Source organism: Pleurodeles waltl, chromosome 12 (genome assembly GCF_031143425.1).
Source record: "Pleurodeles waltl isolate 20211129_DDA chromosome 12, aPleWal1.hap1.20221129, whole genome shotgun sequence".
Classification (NCBI taxonomy): domain Eukaryota; kingdom Metazoa; phylum Chordata; class Amphibia; order Caudata; family Salamandridae; genus Pleurodeles; species Pleurodeles waltl.
Genome location: NC_090451.1, coordinates 703,545,120 through 703,561,927, shown reverse-complemented (window position 1 = coordinate 703,561,927; position 16,808 = coordinate 703,545,120). Strand labels below are relative to the sequence as shown.

The following is a 16,808-nucleotide window of genomic DNA, read 5'->3' as shown; positions in this document are numbered from 1 at the left end:
TCCAACCACAAAGCAGAGAGGGTGGCGTGAGGCGGAACCTCAGGAAGGAAGTGCCAACCACAGGTAGGATGGTGCGTGGGGCAGAGGGGCGTGCCCACAGGTCAGGATCAGCATACATCCATTTTTACCACTTTATTCCACCTTATGTGTCAGTCTTCGCTCTAGAAAGGACACTGTCCAGGGTTCAGTGGGTCTCATCAAAACAGAGGGATGTTTCGGCATCTCACACTGGAGTCAAAGCAAATGTGGGCCAGTGGAAGCAGCCTCTAACCATACGAAACATGTATTTATGTTGCTGATAACTATAGTTTCCTTCATTCGAAAGCTATCACTAAGTTTCCGTTCTCTAAACATAGCCTTCAGATGTTATACATTCAATTTAAATTAACAAAAACATGTCCAACTTTGAGACACCTTACTCCAACAAAAGTGTTTTTTTCAGTTAGAAAGCCCACCCTCACTATGTAGTATCCTTTTTGTGTTTTCATTTCATGGCACCTCCTTTAAGTCAGGCCCTTATGGAACATGGAGCCGGGCACAGCTTGTGACGTCTGATTAGTGTGTCATACTGCATGCAAGTTCCAGTCCCTTTGTCGCCTCCTGGAGAGAGTCTTGACTGCTGCGACTGGAACCTTTCGCAGACGTTTACAAAATGAATGACTCTCTTATGCAAACGGAATGAAACAATCTTCACTTAAAGGCGAGTGGCAAACACTGATGCGCACTGCAGATACTGTCCAGTGCCTCCCACTGCCCCTGCGGGTCCACAGAAAAGATCTCACAATCAACTTCTCCCATTGTGTGAAGATATTGGGGGAGCTTAGAATGACGCTCAATATGGGTAGCAAGTGATATAAAACACATGGAAAGAACCCTGAGAAGATAGGCGCTGCACTGGCAGGGGGCAGGCATCACCGTGGCACTGGCAGGGGGCAGGCATCACCGTGGCACTGGCAGGGGGCAGGCATCACCGTGGCACTGCCAGGGGGCAGGCGTCACCGTGGAACTAGGAGACATGACATCTAATTGGCTTTACCACTTTACCTATATATGCTTGAAATAAGCACTGTATTATAAATCTGGGCACAGCCGACAACACTGTGACGTTTCATGGGAAGGGCAACCCTTGGCCTCGTCATCAGAATCACTTCCACCTCAGCTGCGGTCTAGTGGGCAACTGTATAACCAGGAGACAAGTCGTTGAACCCCGGCCTTCTCATTAGGCTAAATGGTGTGCTTTGGGGCAGTCACTTTTTGTGAAATTTATTATTTCCCTGCTCTCCTGTTTTGCTAAGAGTTGAAGTCTTTCGAATCTAAACGCTCCTACTAGGTCTGTGGTTAAAAATGCAAACTGGAATGGATATTACCTCGATGGAGGGGACTTAGGAGCTAAACAACACCAGTTTCATTGATTATTCACAAGGATATACTATGCTGCTAAAAGGTACATCATTTCCAGCTTGTTGTACTGGCCAGGTCACCCACTTTAGTAGAATGTTTAATCTTGTGCAAATTGTACTCTTTTTGTGCCTCTGTACCCTAATCTGAATATATGTGAGCACTTTAAATCAGGCTGAATTGAAGAAATAAACCCCAAGGGTGCATTCCCCGGGCAAGCTCCGAGCATGGTTTTCATTCACACTTTCTGCGCTGTTGAACTCTCCCTCCTAGCATCTCTCCAGGGGAGTGTGCTCTAAAGCTGGGCTGTGCAGACCCCTTCTAGGAGTCAGTCTCACCCACGATTACACAGAAAACAGATGCTTGCTGCAGACAGGGGCCTCTTAACAGCTCATGGAGGGCTCTGTGAAGAGAAGGCAACACTCTGCCTTTTAGGTCTCCAGCCCAAGGTATCTTTAGGACTGTGGTTCAAGTGCCTCTAGAGCTCCAATTCTGGCGTCCTTAGGGCTCGTCTGGTGTCCTTAAGGCTCTAGTTGCCTTCCAGTGTCTTTATAACTCCTTTCCTAGTGATTTTAGGACATATATATATATATATAACCTAGTGGCGGTCGCCACTAGGTAGTTATAGTTAGGACCATTTTTCCCATGGACGGAGCGTTTTTTGTTTTGCCAATAACTTTGGCGCTGCTTGATAAATCTTCATGAAATTTTCAAAACATATACTTTGGTCAGTTCAGCTGCTATCTTGAAAGTTTCGGTGTGATCCGTGAAGCAGGGGCTGAAATAAAGTGTGGGTCCCAAAATGATTTTTGTCCATTCTGTGTCTATGGGGATTTTGCATTCTTTAGACACACCTACAGCCCGAGCCGCTGAACGGAATTATACCAAATTTGGCATGAAGCTAGATCCTGTGCTGCAGATTAGGCTTTTAGTGGTTTTCTGTAAATCAGTTCAGTCGTTTTTGAGATATTAGAGTTTGAAAAATATAGATATCTAGCTCCGCGGATTCGGAAAAGCAGGGTCCTGACTGGCTGGCTGCAACCTGACAGAAAAATTGTGGCCGCCATTTTGTTTGTCGCATCAGCTCAAGTGTGGGAAAAGAAGAGAGATAAAACACCAGAAGGGGTCAGAATACAGGTATCCTGACCCCATAAGAACACATGGAGGGGTCCTATTCGCGGATCCACGGGTCTCAGATTTGCGAATCCACTTGAGGATTTGCGAATCCAGAGAAAAATTGAAAATAAAAACACCCAATGTATCCAGACTCATGCTGCTCGCGGCCAAAGGCCGTGCACAGCTTAGGTTTGGGTGCATGCTGGAAGGTTGGCCGCCAGGCCTTCAGCAGTGCGTGGCACTGCTTATATTCACGTCTGTGTGTGCATAAAAAAACATAGAAATTCAATGAAAAAAACAAAGGTTACAGGTACATTATAGCTAGGTTCTCAATTTAGTTGCACAAAACCTTACAATTCTGCAGTTATAGGTAGAGTTATTTCAAGTAACTATAGCTCGCGACCTAAGGTAACTATAACTCGCGCCTTCCCCGTGTGCAGCTAATTACCCCACATTTTATATCACTGATGACACCTTCTATTGCATCATTGATAATGTCACTGCAACACTTGCAATAAAATTATTGATCAGAAAACTGTGCATGGCAAGGGCTCGAGTTATAGTTCCCAGATTCTTTAGGACATGCATTCCCAGTGCCTTTAGGATTCCAGTTCCCAGTCTCTTGAGAGCTTTTGTTTCCAGTGTCTTTAGGACATGTGTTCCTGGTGTCCTTAGGATTCAAGTTACCAGTGTTTTGAGAGCTTCTGTTTACGGTGTCTTTAGGACATATGTTCCTGCTGTCTTTAGGACATGTGTTCCCTGTGTCTTTAGGACATGTGCTCCCAGTACCTTTAGGATTCCAGTTCCTGGTGTCTTGAGAGCTTCTTTTTTTCAGTGTTTTTAGGACACGTGTTCCCAGTATCTTTAGGACATGTGTTCCTGGTGTCTTTCAGACATGCCTTCCTAGTGCTTTTAGGAGTCCAGTTCTCGGTGTCTTTAGAGCTTCTGTTTCTGGTGTCTTTAGGACATGCATTCCCGGTGTCTTTCGGACATGTTCCTGGTGTCTTTAGGACATGCATTCCTGGTGCCTTTAGGATTCCAGTTCCCGGTGTCTTGAGAGAATATGTTTCCAGTGTCTTTAGGACACTTGTTCCCAGTGTCTTTAGGACGTACTCTGGGTGTCTTTTGGGTGTGCATTCCTAGTGCTTTTAGGATTGCAGTTCCCGGTGTCTTGAGAGCTTCTGTTTCCAGTGGCTTTAAGACATGTGTTCCCGGTGTCTTTAGGACATGCATTCCCAGTGCCTTTAGGATTTCTGTTCCCTGTGTCTTGAGTGCTTCTGTTTCCATGTTCCTTTAGGACATGTGGTCCTTGTATCTTTAGGACATGTGTTCCTTGTGTCTTTACTACACGTGTTTCCAATGCCTTTAGGATTACAGTTCTCCGTGTCTTGAGAGCTTCTGTGTCTGGTGTCTTTAGGACATTTGTTCCCATAGACTTTAGGATTCCAGTTCCCGGTGTCTCGATAGCTTCTGTTTACGGTGTGTTTAGGAAATGTGTTCCCTCTGTCTTTAGGATATGTGTTCCTGGTGTCTTTCGGTCATGTGTTCCCAGTGCCTTTAGGATTCCAGTTTTCGGTGTCTTCAGACCTTGTGCTTCCGGTGTCTTTAGGACACGTGTTTCTGGTGTCTTTAGGATACGTATTCCTGGTGTCTTTAGGACATGTGTTTCCAGTACCTTTAGGATTCCAGTTCCCAGTGTCTTGAGAGCTTCTGTTTCCAGTGTCTTTAGGACATGTGTTCCCGGTGTCTTCAGGACTACCATTGTCAGAGTGTGTAACTCCAGTTCCTGGCACCTTTAGTACTCTAGTTCCTGGAGTTTTTAGGACATCCATCCTCAGTGTGTTTAAGACGTCCGGTCAGGTGTCTTTAGGACTTCAGTTTCTGGCATTGTTAGGACTTAGGGCCTGCTATACAGTTTGGTGTACAAGATGCTCCATCACAAACGTGACAGACATCCCATCCTCTGTATTACAAGTGCCATAGGATATACTATGCTTGTAATACTGCAGTCAGGAGATCCAACACACTGAAATGGAGTAACTTATTCACTAAACTTTATAACAGGCCATTAGTATCTGGCGTCTTTAGTATTCTCAAGTTCTCGTGTCCTTAGTGTTCCAGTTTTGATGTTCTTATGGCTTCAGTTCCCAGTGTCTTTATCACTGCACATTCTAGTGTCCTTGGTGCTATTGTTCCTAGTGTCTTTATGGCTCCAGTTCCCAAGTGTCTTTAGAATTCTATTTTCTAGTGTCTTTAGAAATCATCCATTCGTGGTGTCTTCATGACTTCAGAGCGTGTATTCTTTAACAAATCCATTCCCAGTTTCTTTAGTACTCCAATCCAAGCCTGTTCTTGGTGTCCTTAGGACATTGATTTTTGTTTCCAAATCACAGTGTTTCAAGGACTCCAGTTCCTGGTGTCTCAGGTCACCCATTCTTGGTGTCATTTGTAATGCAGTACCCGGTGTCTTTAGGGCTCCAGTCTCGACACAAGAGTGGGATTAGGGGCAGGACGAGTCAGGATTGGAAACTGTGGAAAATTGGGCAATTAAATCGGAAAGGACTCAAACATGAGACCGCTAACCTCCCTCTTATCCCTATATTTCACTTCCCTGTTCTAAGCAACTATCAGGGCATGCAGGGTTTTTAAAAGTCAATCTATCCTGGAGATGATGCCTGGCAAAACCTTGTTAGTTGTTGTGGCCTTACGTTGTGTACCTAGTTTCTAACTGGTTATGTGTCTCTCATGTTTGTTATTTTGTTCCCTTTTGGTTCCCTCTCATTCAGGAATTCCCAAGCTATCATCCACTGTTATGTTTGTTGATTGTGATACGTTTGAATGTTCTCTCTCTCTTACTTGCTCCCGCACTTCCTGTCCGGTCTGGTTTCCAGTGGTACCCTGGGACCTCCTCCTGGTATCCTGGACAGCAGGGAGTTTGTCATAGAAACACCAGCTGTCGGAACCAATAAGCCTAAAGGCCTGATTTAGAGTTTGGTGAACGTGCTTACTCCATTATAAACATCACAAATATCCGTCTGCCGTATTATGATCCAATTATATCCTATGGGAATCGTAATTCAGCGGACAGGATATCCGTCACGTTTGTGATGGAGTAACCCATCCGCCAAACTCTAAATCAGGCCCATAGTCTCTGTTATGCTACTTCCACATTATCACGGTTTGCACCCAATTCTCACTTGCGGCTTCCCATTTCTAATCCCTAGTGAAGTGACCTACTATACCTCCACCAGTAAAACCTCCTGCACCGCTCCCGCCTGTGCAGAAGCCAGTCAAACTCCAGTCCAGTGTTTTTCTCACTCCGTTCTCCATCCGCCCCCAGGCTTCTGGAACCAACAGTCTTTGGGACTCCAGCTCCAAGTGCCTTTATCTCCCATTCGTTACTTAGCTTAGTTTTATATTTCTGTGCTTCACTCTGTATACACATGCAAGTTCCTTCTGCTGCCATCTCCCTTACCTTGCTTTTCTTTTCCTTCATATCTGATACTTGTGTTTTTGCAACCCTTTCCTCTCCTTGTGCTTGAGCTGGCATTCTCTGCAGCCCTTTCTTTTCAACCCAATATATCTGCTGTGGTATTTGGTGTTTCTTTCTTACTAACACTTGTCCTATTATTTCTTTTGTTCAGAGGTTGGCTGCTTGTTTCTCTAGGTTTCTTTACTGTGTGCGGTCTCGGGCACCCTCCTTGTTTTCCAACTGGTAGTGTATGTCTGATCAAGAAGTCACTGTGGGTGGTGGTGTCTGGTCTCTGAAAGCAGTCACAATGGGTGGTGTCTGGTGTTAGGAGGCAGTCACTGTGGATGGTGGTATGTGGTTTCAGGAAGCTGTCTCTGTGGGTGATGGTCTCTGCTTTCAGGAAGCAGTCACTATGGACAGTGGGGTCTGGTCTCAGGAAGCAGTCACTGTAGGTGGTGTCTGGTTTCAGGAAGCAGTCACTGTGGGTGTTGGTGTGTGGTCTCAGGAAGCAGTCACCATGCATAGTGGTCTCTGGTCTCAGGCAGCAGTCTCTGTAGGTGGTGGTGTCTGGTCTAAAGAAGGAGTCACTGTGGGACGTGATGTCTGGTTTCAGGAAGTAGTCACTGTGGGTGGTGGTGTCTGGCCTCAGGAAACGGTCACTGTCGGTGGTGACGTGTTGTCTCAGGAAGCTGTCACTGTGGGTGGTGGTTCAGCAGTCACTGTGGGTTGGGGTGCCTGATCTTAGGAAGCAGTCTCTGTGGGTGGTGGTGTCTGGTATCTGGAAGCAGTCACTGTGGCTGGTGGTGTCTGGTCTTAGGAAGCTGTCACTGTGGGTGGTGGTGTCTTGTTTCAGGAACCAGTGACTGTGGGTGGTGGTCCTAGTGAAGCAGTCACAGTGGGTGATAGTCTCTGGTCTCACCAAATAGTGACTGTGGGTGTTCTCTGGTTTTAGAAAGCAGTCACTGTAGGTGGTGGTGTCTGATTTCAGGAAGCAGTCACTGAGGGTGGTGGTGTCTGGCTTCAGGAAGCTGTCACTGTGGGTGGTGGTGTCTGGTCTCAGGAAGCAGACACTGTGCGTGGTGGCGCCTGGTCCTAGGGAGCAGTGACTGTAGGTGGTGGTCTCTGGGTTCAGGAAGCAGTTACTGTGGGACGTGGTGTCTGGTCTCAAGAAGCAGTCACTGTAGGTGGTGGTGTCTGGTCTCTGGAAGCAGTCACTGTGGGTGGTGACGTGTAGTGTCGGGAAGCAGTTCCTGTGGGTGGTGGTCTCTGGTATTCGGAAGCAGTCACTGTGGTTGGTGGTCTCTGTTCTAAGGAAGCAGTCACAGTGGGTGGTGGCGCCTGGTTTCAGGAAGCAGTCACTGTGGGTGGTGGTGTCTGGTATCTGGAAGCAGTCACTGTGGCTGGTGGCGCCTGGTCTCTGGAAGCAGACACTGTGGCTGGTGGCGCCTGGTCTCTGGAAGCAGTCACTGTGGGTGGTGGTGTCTGGTATCAGGAAGCAGTCACTGTGGATGGTGGTGCCTAGTGTCAGGGAGCAGTCACTGTTCTACTGTTACTGACCATGAGAATGAGACACTGGAATAACAGCTGCTCAGAAGGGCAGAAGAGTAGAGCCTGGCTTTGCACTCTGGGATAGCACAAGACACTATTGTTTACACCCTACAGCAGGATTAGTAATGACTCTGTTCCCATTCCTGGTCTTTGCTTTGGTTACTCGCCCCCCTGTGTCTATAGAGCTTTCTCCCTCAGGCCTCGCCTAGCACTACAAATCTGTTTTTTTTACCCACTCACACGCTGACAGCCATGTGCCACCATGGGCTCTTGTCAAGTACCCCTTTGAAGGATTTGTGCAAGCTCTGTATTTGTAAGCCTGGTTTGGTGCCGGCTTCGGAGCTCATCCAGAAAACTTCTGAAAACTCAACTAGGCTTTTTCTCTATCTACTCTCCAACTCAGGTAGTCATTTGAGTACAGCCCAATAGACTGCTATCCTCTCCACCATGGGGTTTGTGGAACTCTTTGGAATGCACATCTCCCTCTCTCAGTGCAGCGGGTAAAACCTAGTTCCTCAAGTGATTCTAATTTTTTAACCAATTTTATAGAGTTTCAATACATGGTGCGCTCGCAGCTGAAAGTACAACGACATATCGTGTACAGATGATCCAACAGGATAGTACAGCCAGGAGTACTGTTTGTAGCTAGTGTACCTAAACACAGTCAACAACGTGGAACAAAGTAAATAAAAAAGGGCATTTTCAAGTGATTCTAACGGTTCAACAATAGAATTATCATTAAAATTGCACCCACAGAGTTAAGAAAACTCCTGTAACCTTAGCTCCAGGGATTGGAAATTAACACCCCCACATCGGGGACGTTCCTAGTGAGGCAATACGTCTGTTTGCCGAGAAACTAAGGGGCTGGAGGTAAACCTACAGAAATGTAGATGGGTCTCTCATTTTGTTCTTCCCCTTCAGTGCTTCAATCTAAACCAGGGAAATGATTGTGCAACACTGCCGCCAAGTGGTTTCTATCAGCCATTACAGTAGCAGGCACGCACGCATGCACGCACACACACACCATGGAAGACAGAGGACAATCGATGGCAAAGCAAATAGGTCTGGGTTAATGCTAATGCAAACAGTGTGAGTAAATCAAAGCCAGGCAAAATAAACAAACGAAAAGCTATCTATAACTTGCTTTTAATAAAGTCCTGCTTTGTTTCTATGCCAAATAAAGGGTGGGTAGCAAGAGAGGGTGACCAGATGGTCCCGATTTTCAGAGGTCTGTCCCAGAGTTCCGACACTTTTCCTAATTTTAGGTAAATGTCCTGGTTTTTGGGACAAAGGGCAGAATATTCTGCACTTCAGTCAATCACTTTTTAACCCTTTTTTGAGAATGACTGGGGAGTTTTTTTTTTTTAACTTTCCGAAAACATTCCAGGCCTTAGAATAGTAAATAAGCATTTTGGACCATTTCGGGGGAAAGCGGCACAGAAACAAAAGCAGGACTGTATTGAAACCAAGCAACCAGGCCTAAAAAGTGCCGCTGATGCAGAATGGGCGCCTCAGGGGTGTCTGAATCCACCCGGCGCCCCAGGGAAGTGGGGCAGGATGTGGTGCACCTGCGAGCTGCAGGGAGGGCCGGAAGGGGCAGGAGCGGAGGGGGTGCATGCCTGCGAGCAGATGAACTTACCATAGCCTGTTCAATCTTATTGTCAATCGCCACCATGCTGCTGCTGGACCCACTGCAGAGGGGAGGCGGGGGGCAACAAAGTGGAGGCACATGAGGGGTGGAGGAGATGGGATGGGAGAGGTGGCGGGAAGGAGAAGAATGAGAGGCAATGAGAAAAGGAGGGTAGAGGAAGTGAAGAAAGGGAGGAGAGGAAAAGGAACAAGGAAACGAGAGAATTAGGTGAAAGGAGAAGAAAGAGGGAGGAAGGAGTTTAATTATAGAGGGGATGATAATTAGCAGGAAAAGAGGGGAGTTCGGAAGAGTAGAAAATGAATGAGGGGACAGAGAAAATAAAGAAATAATTAGGAAGGAGAGGAGACAGAGCAGGAAGAGGAAAGAAAGTTAGAGGTAGGGGAGAGATTGAATGAGGAATGAAAAAGGGGAGAGGGCAACCAGAGAGGTGAGGGGTAAAATTAAAGAAAGGAGAGGAGACAGTAACAAAGTGGGTGGGTGGGAAATACAAGGAGGGCGGTGAGAAGGGAAAGAGAGAAAGAGAAATAATCATTAGAATGTGTTGCGCATCAAACCCACTTCAAGGTGCTTTCTAACGTCTTCAGAGTGCAGCTAACATTGGCATGTTGTAATGGCCTTCAAAATGTGTTAATTCTTTGAAAATGAAGGCAACACCAAATCCAAAATGTTATCATTTTTAGTTCGAGAGCACAAGCGCTTTGACATGTTGTAGGTGTTGTGGGCTTTTACCCACACCCATCTCACGACCATCGCTTTCACTCGTTTGTGGGCTTGCCTTTCAAAAATCACTTGATGTCATTGGTAAATGTTTTACCTTTGTCCCGCATTGAGGATGTTTTTCCCACGCTTTGCAGACCGCTCCTTTTACATGGATTATTGCACGTTTGCAGATATACATCAGCGTGGATGAACTATTTTTCTTTCCTTTTGCCTCTCACCTTTGCGTTGCATGATGGCCATGGCGCTCACAACGCAAACAGGCACAACAGCGTGAACTTGATCTGTGGTATTGGAGCACTGGTCACATTGTTTACAGTTACCTAAACAGAGTCATTTCTTGTGGCCCTCCCCTTAAAACACTTGAAATTGGTAAATGATTTACTAAAACAGAAATCCTCAAAGCAAAAGCCCTCTCCTGGCACAGCAGGGGAGCCGATACTACAATATTCATTGCACTTGAGAAACTCCCCCCCATAATGCTTTGCAGGGAATTTCTTTTACAAAAGAGTTTGGCTCATAACTCAGCCCGTGGTGGTCCTAGGACAAAGAGACCACCACCAAAACGTTCAGCATGACACAATCTGTATGTCTATATAGTCTCTGAGTCACCACACTAAGTTAGCGGGGATCCTAAAATAATACCCCCCTCCCAACGGGGCTTTCATTATCTTTTTAAGTGTTTTTTTTTTTGCAGGAATTTTTGTTTTGCAGCTTGGAATAATTTGTTGTTTAAGGGTGATACTTGTACTTTTTTTTGTCGTTTTTTAAAAATCTGCTAAAATGTAATGCATTATAGTTTTTTGGCACTAAATATACAAATACCCTGCATTACTTTCTTCTGTTTTTCTTTTTGTGTGCTTATGTTCTCTTGAGGAAAACATTACAGTACCAGAACTATGTTTTCTACAAATGCTATTTTCATTGTGGTATTCTCTAGGGGCTGCTCTAAGCATTACATTCATATCAACCTACAAAAATATTCATGGCACGGAAACTTGGCCCATAATGCTTTGCAGGGAATTACTTTTACAAAACATGTTTGCTCATAACGCAGCCTGTGGTGGTCCTAGGATGATGGGACCACCTTTAAAACTTGACCACAATGTGCTCTTTCTGTCTACATCATCTCTAGGTCCCCACACTATGTCATTGGGGACTCCAAAATATTAACCCCTACCACCACTAAATATCCTTTTAAGCTGTCTCTTAGTTTGTGTTTTTTTGTTTTAATTTTTGTTATAGTTGACAGAAGTTGTGTTTTATGGGTTTTGTTTGTAATATTATTGCAATAGACCTGTCTTTAGAATGTGTCATGTCCTATGTTCTCTAGAAGCTACATGTGTGGTTATTTGGCGTTACTTTCTCCAGTTCCTTTTTTTGTGTGATTTTAATTTCAAAGGGCTTATTGTATGGTTACATGACCATGTTTCATTCAAATGCTATTTTTATTGTGGTGATCTCTAGGGCCTGTTCTGAGCATTGCAGTCAACATGCTATAATATTTGTGGCACGAAAATTTGCCCCATAGTGCTTTGCAAAGCATTACGTCCACAAAACATTTTTGCTGCTAACTCAGCCTGGGGTCGGCCTAAGACAATGGGATCACGTTCAAAACACTTTCTCTCTACATCATCTCTGGGTCTGCCACACTAGGTTAGTGGGACCCCAAAATAATAAAGTTTTGTTTTACAGATTTTGATTATATTACTGCTTGTTCTAAATATTTCTGTAGTGATTAAGAATATGGTTCTCTGCATTACTTTTTTTCTGTTTTTTTTCATGGGGTAGGAGTTAAAAATATGGTTACATGACTGTGTTTCTTCCACATTCTATCAGATCTTTGTCCTGGGGGGAGAATGTTTGACATTGTTCAACATTCTGTCCATAACTTGTTCTTTTTGCATTTGTCACCTTAAGTGGGAAGGGTATGCCCAGTTCTGGGTCCCTTGCTCCCCATAAAACTAGAGTCAAGCTAGCATAGCGGATTAAGGGTGTTATCCTTAATCAAGTCCCATGCTGTTTGTTTCCAGTCCAGAGGGGATCTGTTTAGGCAGTTTGAGCTTGACTGCTCCCATGGGAAGCAGAGGCAAGACTGATTTGCATATGGCTGGGTCTAAATTGGAATGGCATGAGTTGCAAAAAAACAATGGATTTAGGCCCAGATCTTTGTACTGGGGGTAAATGTTTAACATTGTTCAGCATTCTGTCCATCACTTGTACTCACTGGAGTAAAGCTAGACTGGCTGTTAAAGGGTGATACTCTGAAACCAGTCCCAGGATGTCTGTTTTCAGTTCAGAAAGAATCTACCTTGGCAGGTCCAGTTGGACTGTTCCCATGAAGAGCAGGGAAAATAATTTGCATATAGATGGGTTCAAACTGAAATAGCATGGGTTAAACAAAAAACAAATGGATTTAGGCCTGATGATTGTACTGGGTCTGAATGTTTGATCTTGTTCATCATGCTGTCCGTCACCCATAATTTTTTGTGTATTTGTCACCCTAAGTCGGAAGGGTATGCCCAGACGTAGGTTCTCTCCACCACCACCACTTCTCCTCCACCTCCACCTACCACTGGAGGTAAGTTAACCTGGCTGATCAAAAGTGATATACTGAAAATGATCCTAGAAAGCTTGTTTCCAGTACTGAAAGGGCCTGGGCCCATATTTATACTTTTTTAGTACCACATTTGCGTCATGTTTTGACACAAAAGTGGCGCAAATGTACAAAATACAATTGTATTTTGTAAGTTTGCACTGCTTTTGCATCAAAAAATGGCGTAAATGCGGCACTAAAAAGTATAAATATGGGCCCTGGTTTGACAGTTTGGAATAGACTGTTCCCATGGGGAGCAGGGTCAAGACAGTTTTGCATATGACTGGGCTGGAATGGCATTGGTTGCAAAAAACTGATGGATTTAGGTCCAGATCTCTGTACTTGGGGTGAATGTTTGACATTGTTCAGCATTCTGTTCATCATTTGTTCTTTTGCATTTGTCAACCTAACTGGTAAAGGTATGCTCAGTCCTGGGTCCCTTGCTCCTCCCCTCCCCGCCATGCCACTGGAGTCAAGTTAGTATGTTTGATGAAAGTTGATGCCCTGAAACCAGTTCCTGAATACTTGCTTCAAGTCCAGAAAGTACCTGGTTTGGCAGTTCAGGTTGGACTGTTCCCATGGGGAGCAGGGGCATGACTGATTTACATATAGCTGGGTCCATACTATAATGGCATGAAGTGCAAATAATAGATGGATTTAAATCCATATTTCTGTATGGGGGTGAGTGTTTGACATTGCTCAGCATTTTGTTCATCACTTGTTCTTTTGCGTTTGTCCCTATAAGTAAGAAGGGTATGCCCAGACGTGGGTCACTTGCTACACCCCTTCCCCCCCCACATGCCACTGGATTCAAACTAGCATGCCTTATTAGGGTGATACCCTGAAACCAGTCCCAGAATGCTTGTTTCCACTCCTCAGTGGACCTGACCTGGTAGTTCGGGCTTGACTGTTCCCATGGGAAGCAGCATCAAGAAGGATTTGCACATAGGTGGATTCAAACTAAAATAACATGGGGTGCTAAAAAAACTATGGATTTAGGTCCAGATCTCTTTACTGGGGATGAGTCTGTGACATTGTTCAGCAATCCATCCATCACTTGTTCTTTTTTCATTTCTCACTTTAAGTGGGGACGGTATGCCCAGTCCTGAATCTCTTGCTTCCCCCATGCCACTGGAGTCAAGCGAGCATTTCTGATGAAGGTTGGTACACTGAAAACCGGTCACAGAATACGTGTTTCAAGTCCAGACTGGACCAGGCTTGGCAGTTCAGGCTGGACTGTTCCCATGGGGAGTAGGGACACGGTTGATTTATATATTGCTGGGTCCATACTAGAATGGTATGGGATACAGAAAAATGATGAGTTTAGGTCCAGATCTCTGTACTGGGGGTAAATGTTTGAAATTGTTCAGCATTTGTCCATCACTCAATTCTTTTTGTATTTGTTACCCTAAGTGAAAAGGGTATGCCCAGACTTGGGTTCCTTGCTCCCCGCCCCATGCCACTGGAGTCAAGGTAGCTTGGCTGATAAAGGGATACACCCTGAAAACAGTTCCTTGATGCTTTTTGTTCCTCTCAGACCAGAGAGGGCTTGGCTTGGTAGTTTGGGCTGGATTCTTCCCATGGGAAGCTGGGTCAAGACTGAATGGCATAGGTTTTAAAAAAACAATGGATTTAGATCCAGATCTGTATACTTTGGGTGAATGTTTGACATTGTTCAGCATTCTGCCCATTACTTGTTATTTTTGTATTTGTCACCCTAAGTGGGAATGGTATGCCCAGAAGTGGGTCCCTTGCTTACCCCCACCCCCAACCCCGCCACCCCACTCCCCTCCCTCCCCATCCCAATGCCATCAGAGCCATACAAGCCTGGCTGATCAGGGTGACACCCCCAAATTGGTCCCAGGATGCTTGTTTCCGGCCCAGAGAGGACTTGGCTTGGCAGATCAGGCTGGACTGTTCCCATGGGGAGTTGGGTCAAGACTGATTTGCAGATAGCTGGGTCCAAACTAGAATGGCATGGGTTGCAAAACAATGATGAATTTAGGTCCAGATCTCTGTACTGTGGGGGAATGTTTGACATTGTTCAGCGCTCTGACCATCACTTGTTCTTCTTGTATTTGTCACTCTAACTGGGCAGGGTATGCCCAGATGTGGGTCCACTGCTCCCTTCCCCATCCTATGCCACTAGAGTCATATCAGTCTGGTTAATTATGGTGATACTCTGAAACTGGTTCCAGTATGCTTATTTCCAGTCCAAAGAGAACCTTGCTTGGTGATTTGGGATGAACTGCTCAAATGGGGGAACCGTGTCAACGCTGATTTGCATATGATTAGGTTCCAGACTGGAATGGCTTGGGTTGCAAACCAAAGATGGAGTTAGGCCCAGATCTCTGTATTGGGGGTGAAAGTTTGACATTGTTCAGCATTCCGTCCGTCACTTGTTCTAGTTTGCATTTATGCCCAGACGTGGGCCCTTTGCTCCCCCAAGCCACTGGTCTCACGTAGGTTCATGCGCAAATCTGTTACTGGGGACCAGCAGCAGCTACCAGTCACTGGGTTTTCAGATCTGACTTCTAAGGCAATTTGGCAAAATGTTTCTGTACGGTACATGCATAATATCCATTGTGACCTGGCGTGGTCTGCAGTACATGGTTGCCTGCCTTTCCGCCTTTTCTTGTTTAAGAGAAGATGTTCAAGGGCCCCCTTTTGTGTCAGGAAGGGTTGTTTGGCAGAAGAATCCTGTGACCACATCTTTTTTGGTACTGTCCCATGGCACAAAAGGTGTGGGCTTTGGTGGAAGTATGGCTTTCTTCCTAAATTCTGATGTGGTTTTGTCTCGACAGGGTATGCTCTTTGGTCTGTTCGTTTCCTGCTCCCCGTGTCAGAAATATTGATAGTGGTGAATTGTTTGAAGGATGCTTTGTGAAGGGCTAGAAACCTTCTGCTTTTCAAATGTGTTGATCTCTCCCCACAGGTGATCTATGCTCTAGGTCGTTCTTTGGTCCACGATTACTTGTGTAAAGATATATTTCAGAAGGGCAAGGTGCCTACATACTTGGAAAGGTGTTGGAGTGCTCATGGGTGATGGATGTTTTTTTTGGGGGGTTGGGGTTTTTTCCTAACACAGGAGTTACTGTGTTTCATTGGGATTGATCTTTGGCTTTTTTCTTTTATCCCATTGCTTTTTAATTATTCATGCTTTTAGTTTCTTTTAATTCTGAATGCATTACAGTCTAGATGTTAACCTGGTGTTGGCCTTGGCACTGTGTGCGGTTTTTCACCTGGTCAAATGTCGTGCCACCTGAAACATGGATTGGCTACCATGTATTCTGTCTTTTAATAGTTAAATAAAGGTTTTGAAACTTTAAAAAAAAAAAAAATGAAGGGTGATACCCTGAAACCAGTCCCAGGATACTTGTTCTCAGTCCAGAGAGAACCTGGCTTGGGGAGGTCTGACTGGAGTGTTCCTATGGGAAGCAGGGGAAAGACTAATTTGCGTATGGATGGGTCACAACTGCAAAGGCATGGGTGGCAAAAAAAAAATAAAGGATGAATTTAGGCCAGATCTCTGTACTGGGTGTGAATGTTTGACATTGTTCATCATTCCGTCCATCACTCATTCTTTTTGTATTTGTCACCCTAAGTGTGAAGGGTATGGCCCAGTGTGGGTCCCCCTGCTCCACCCCTGCCTGCCCCTCTCCACCCACCACTGGGTTCAGGCTAGCTTGGCTCCATGAAGAGTGATATCCAGAAACCAGTTACGTGATGTTTTTTTCCAGTCCAGAAAAGACCTGGTTTGGCGAGTTCAGGTTGGATTGCTCCCAGGGGAAGCAGGGTCAAGACTGATTTGCATAGGATTGGGTATAAACTAGAATGGCATGGGTTGCAAAAAACATAGATTTAGGTCCAGATCTCTGTAATTTGGGGGGGATTGTTTTGACATTGTTCAGCATTCTGGTCTTCACTTGTTCTTTTTGTAATTGTCATCCTAAGTGGGAAGGGTATGCCCAGACGTGGGTCTCTTGCTTTGCCCCTTCCCCCGCCCCATCTCCTCCTCCAAGTGACAGAATCAAACTAATCTGGCTAATACATGGAAACCAGCCCCAGGATGTGTGTTCTTAGGCCAGCAAAAACCTGGCATGGCAGTTCAGGGTGGACTGTTCCCATGAGGAGCAGCATCACAACTGATTTACATGTGGTGGGGAGCAGACTGGAAGGCTTGGGTTGCAAAAAAGATGGATTAGGTCCAGATTCCTGTACTGTGTGTAAACGTTTGACATTGTTCAGCATTCTGTCCATCACTTGTTTTGGGTTTTTTTGTAGTTGTCACCCTAAGTGAAGGGTGTCCC

General features: G+C 45.3%; 1 protein-coding gene across 2 annotated transcripts in view; it reads right to left on the bottom strand.

Annotated features, from left to right (window-relative positions):
• Positions 1-16,808, bottom strand: part of TSC22D4 (TSC22 domain family member 4) — a 352,090-nt gene that overhangs the window by 8,985 nt on the left and 326,297 nt on the right. For both annotated transcript variants that reach the window (XM_069215644.1, XM_069215645.1), the window contains exon 4: positions 9,174-9,225. In XM_069215644.1, coding sequence (XP_069071745.1) covers positions 9,174-9,225 — 52 coding nt within the window. The remainder of the gene's footprint in view (positions 1-9,173; positions 9,226-16,808) is intronic.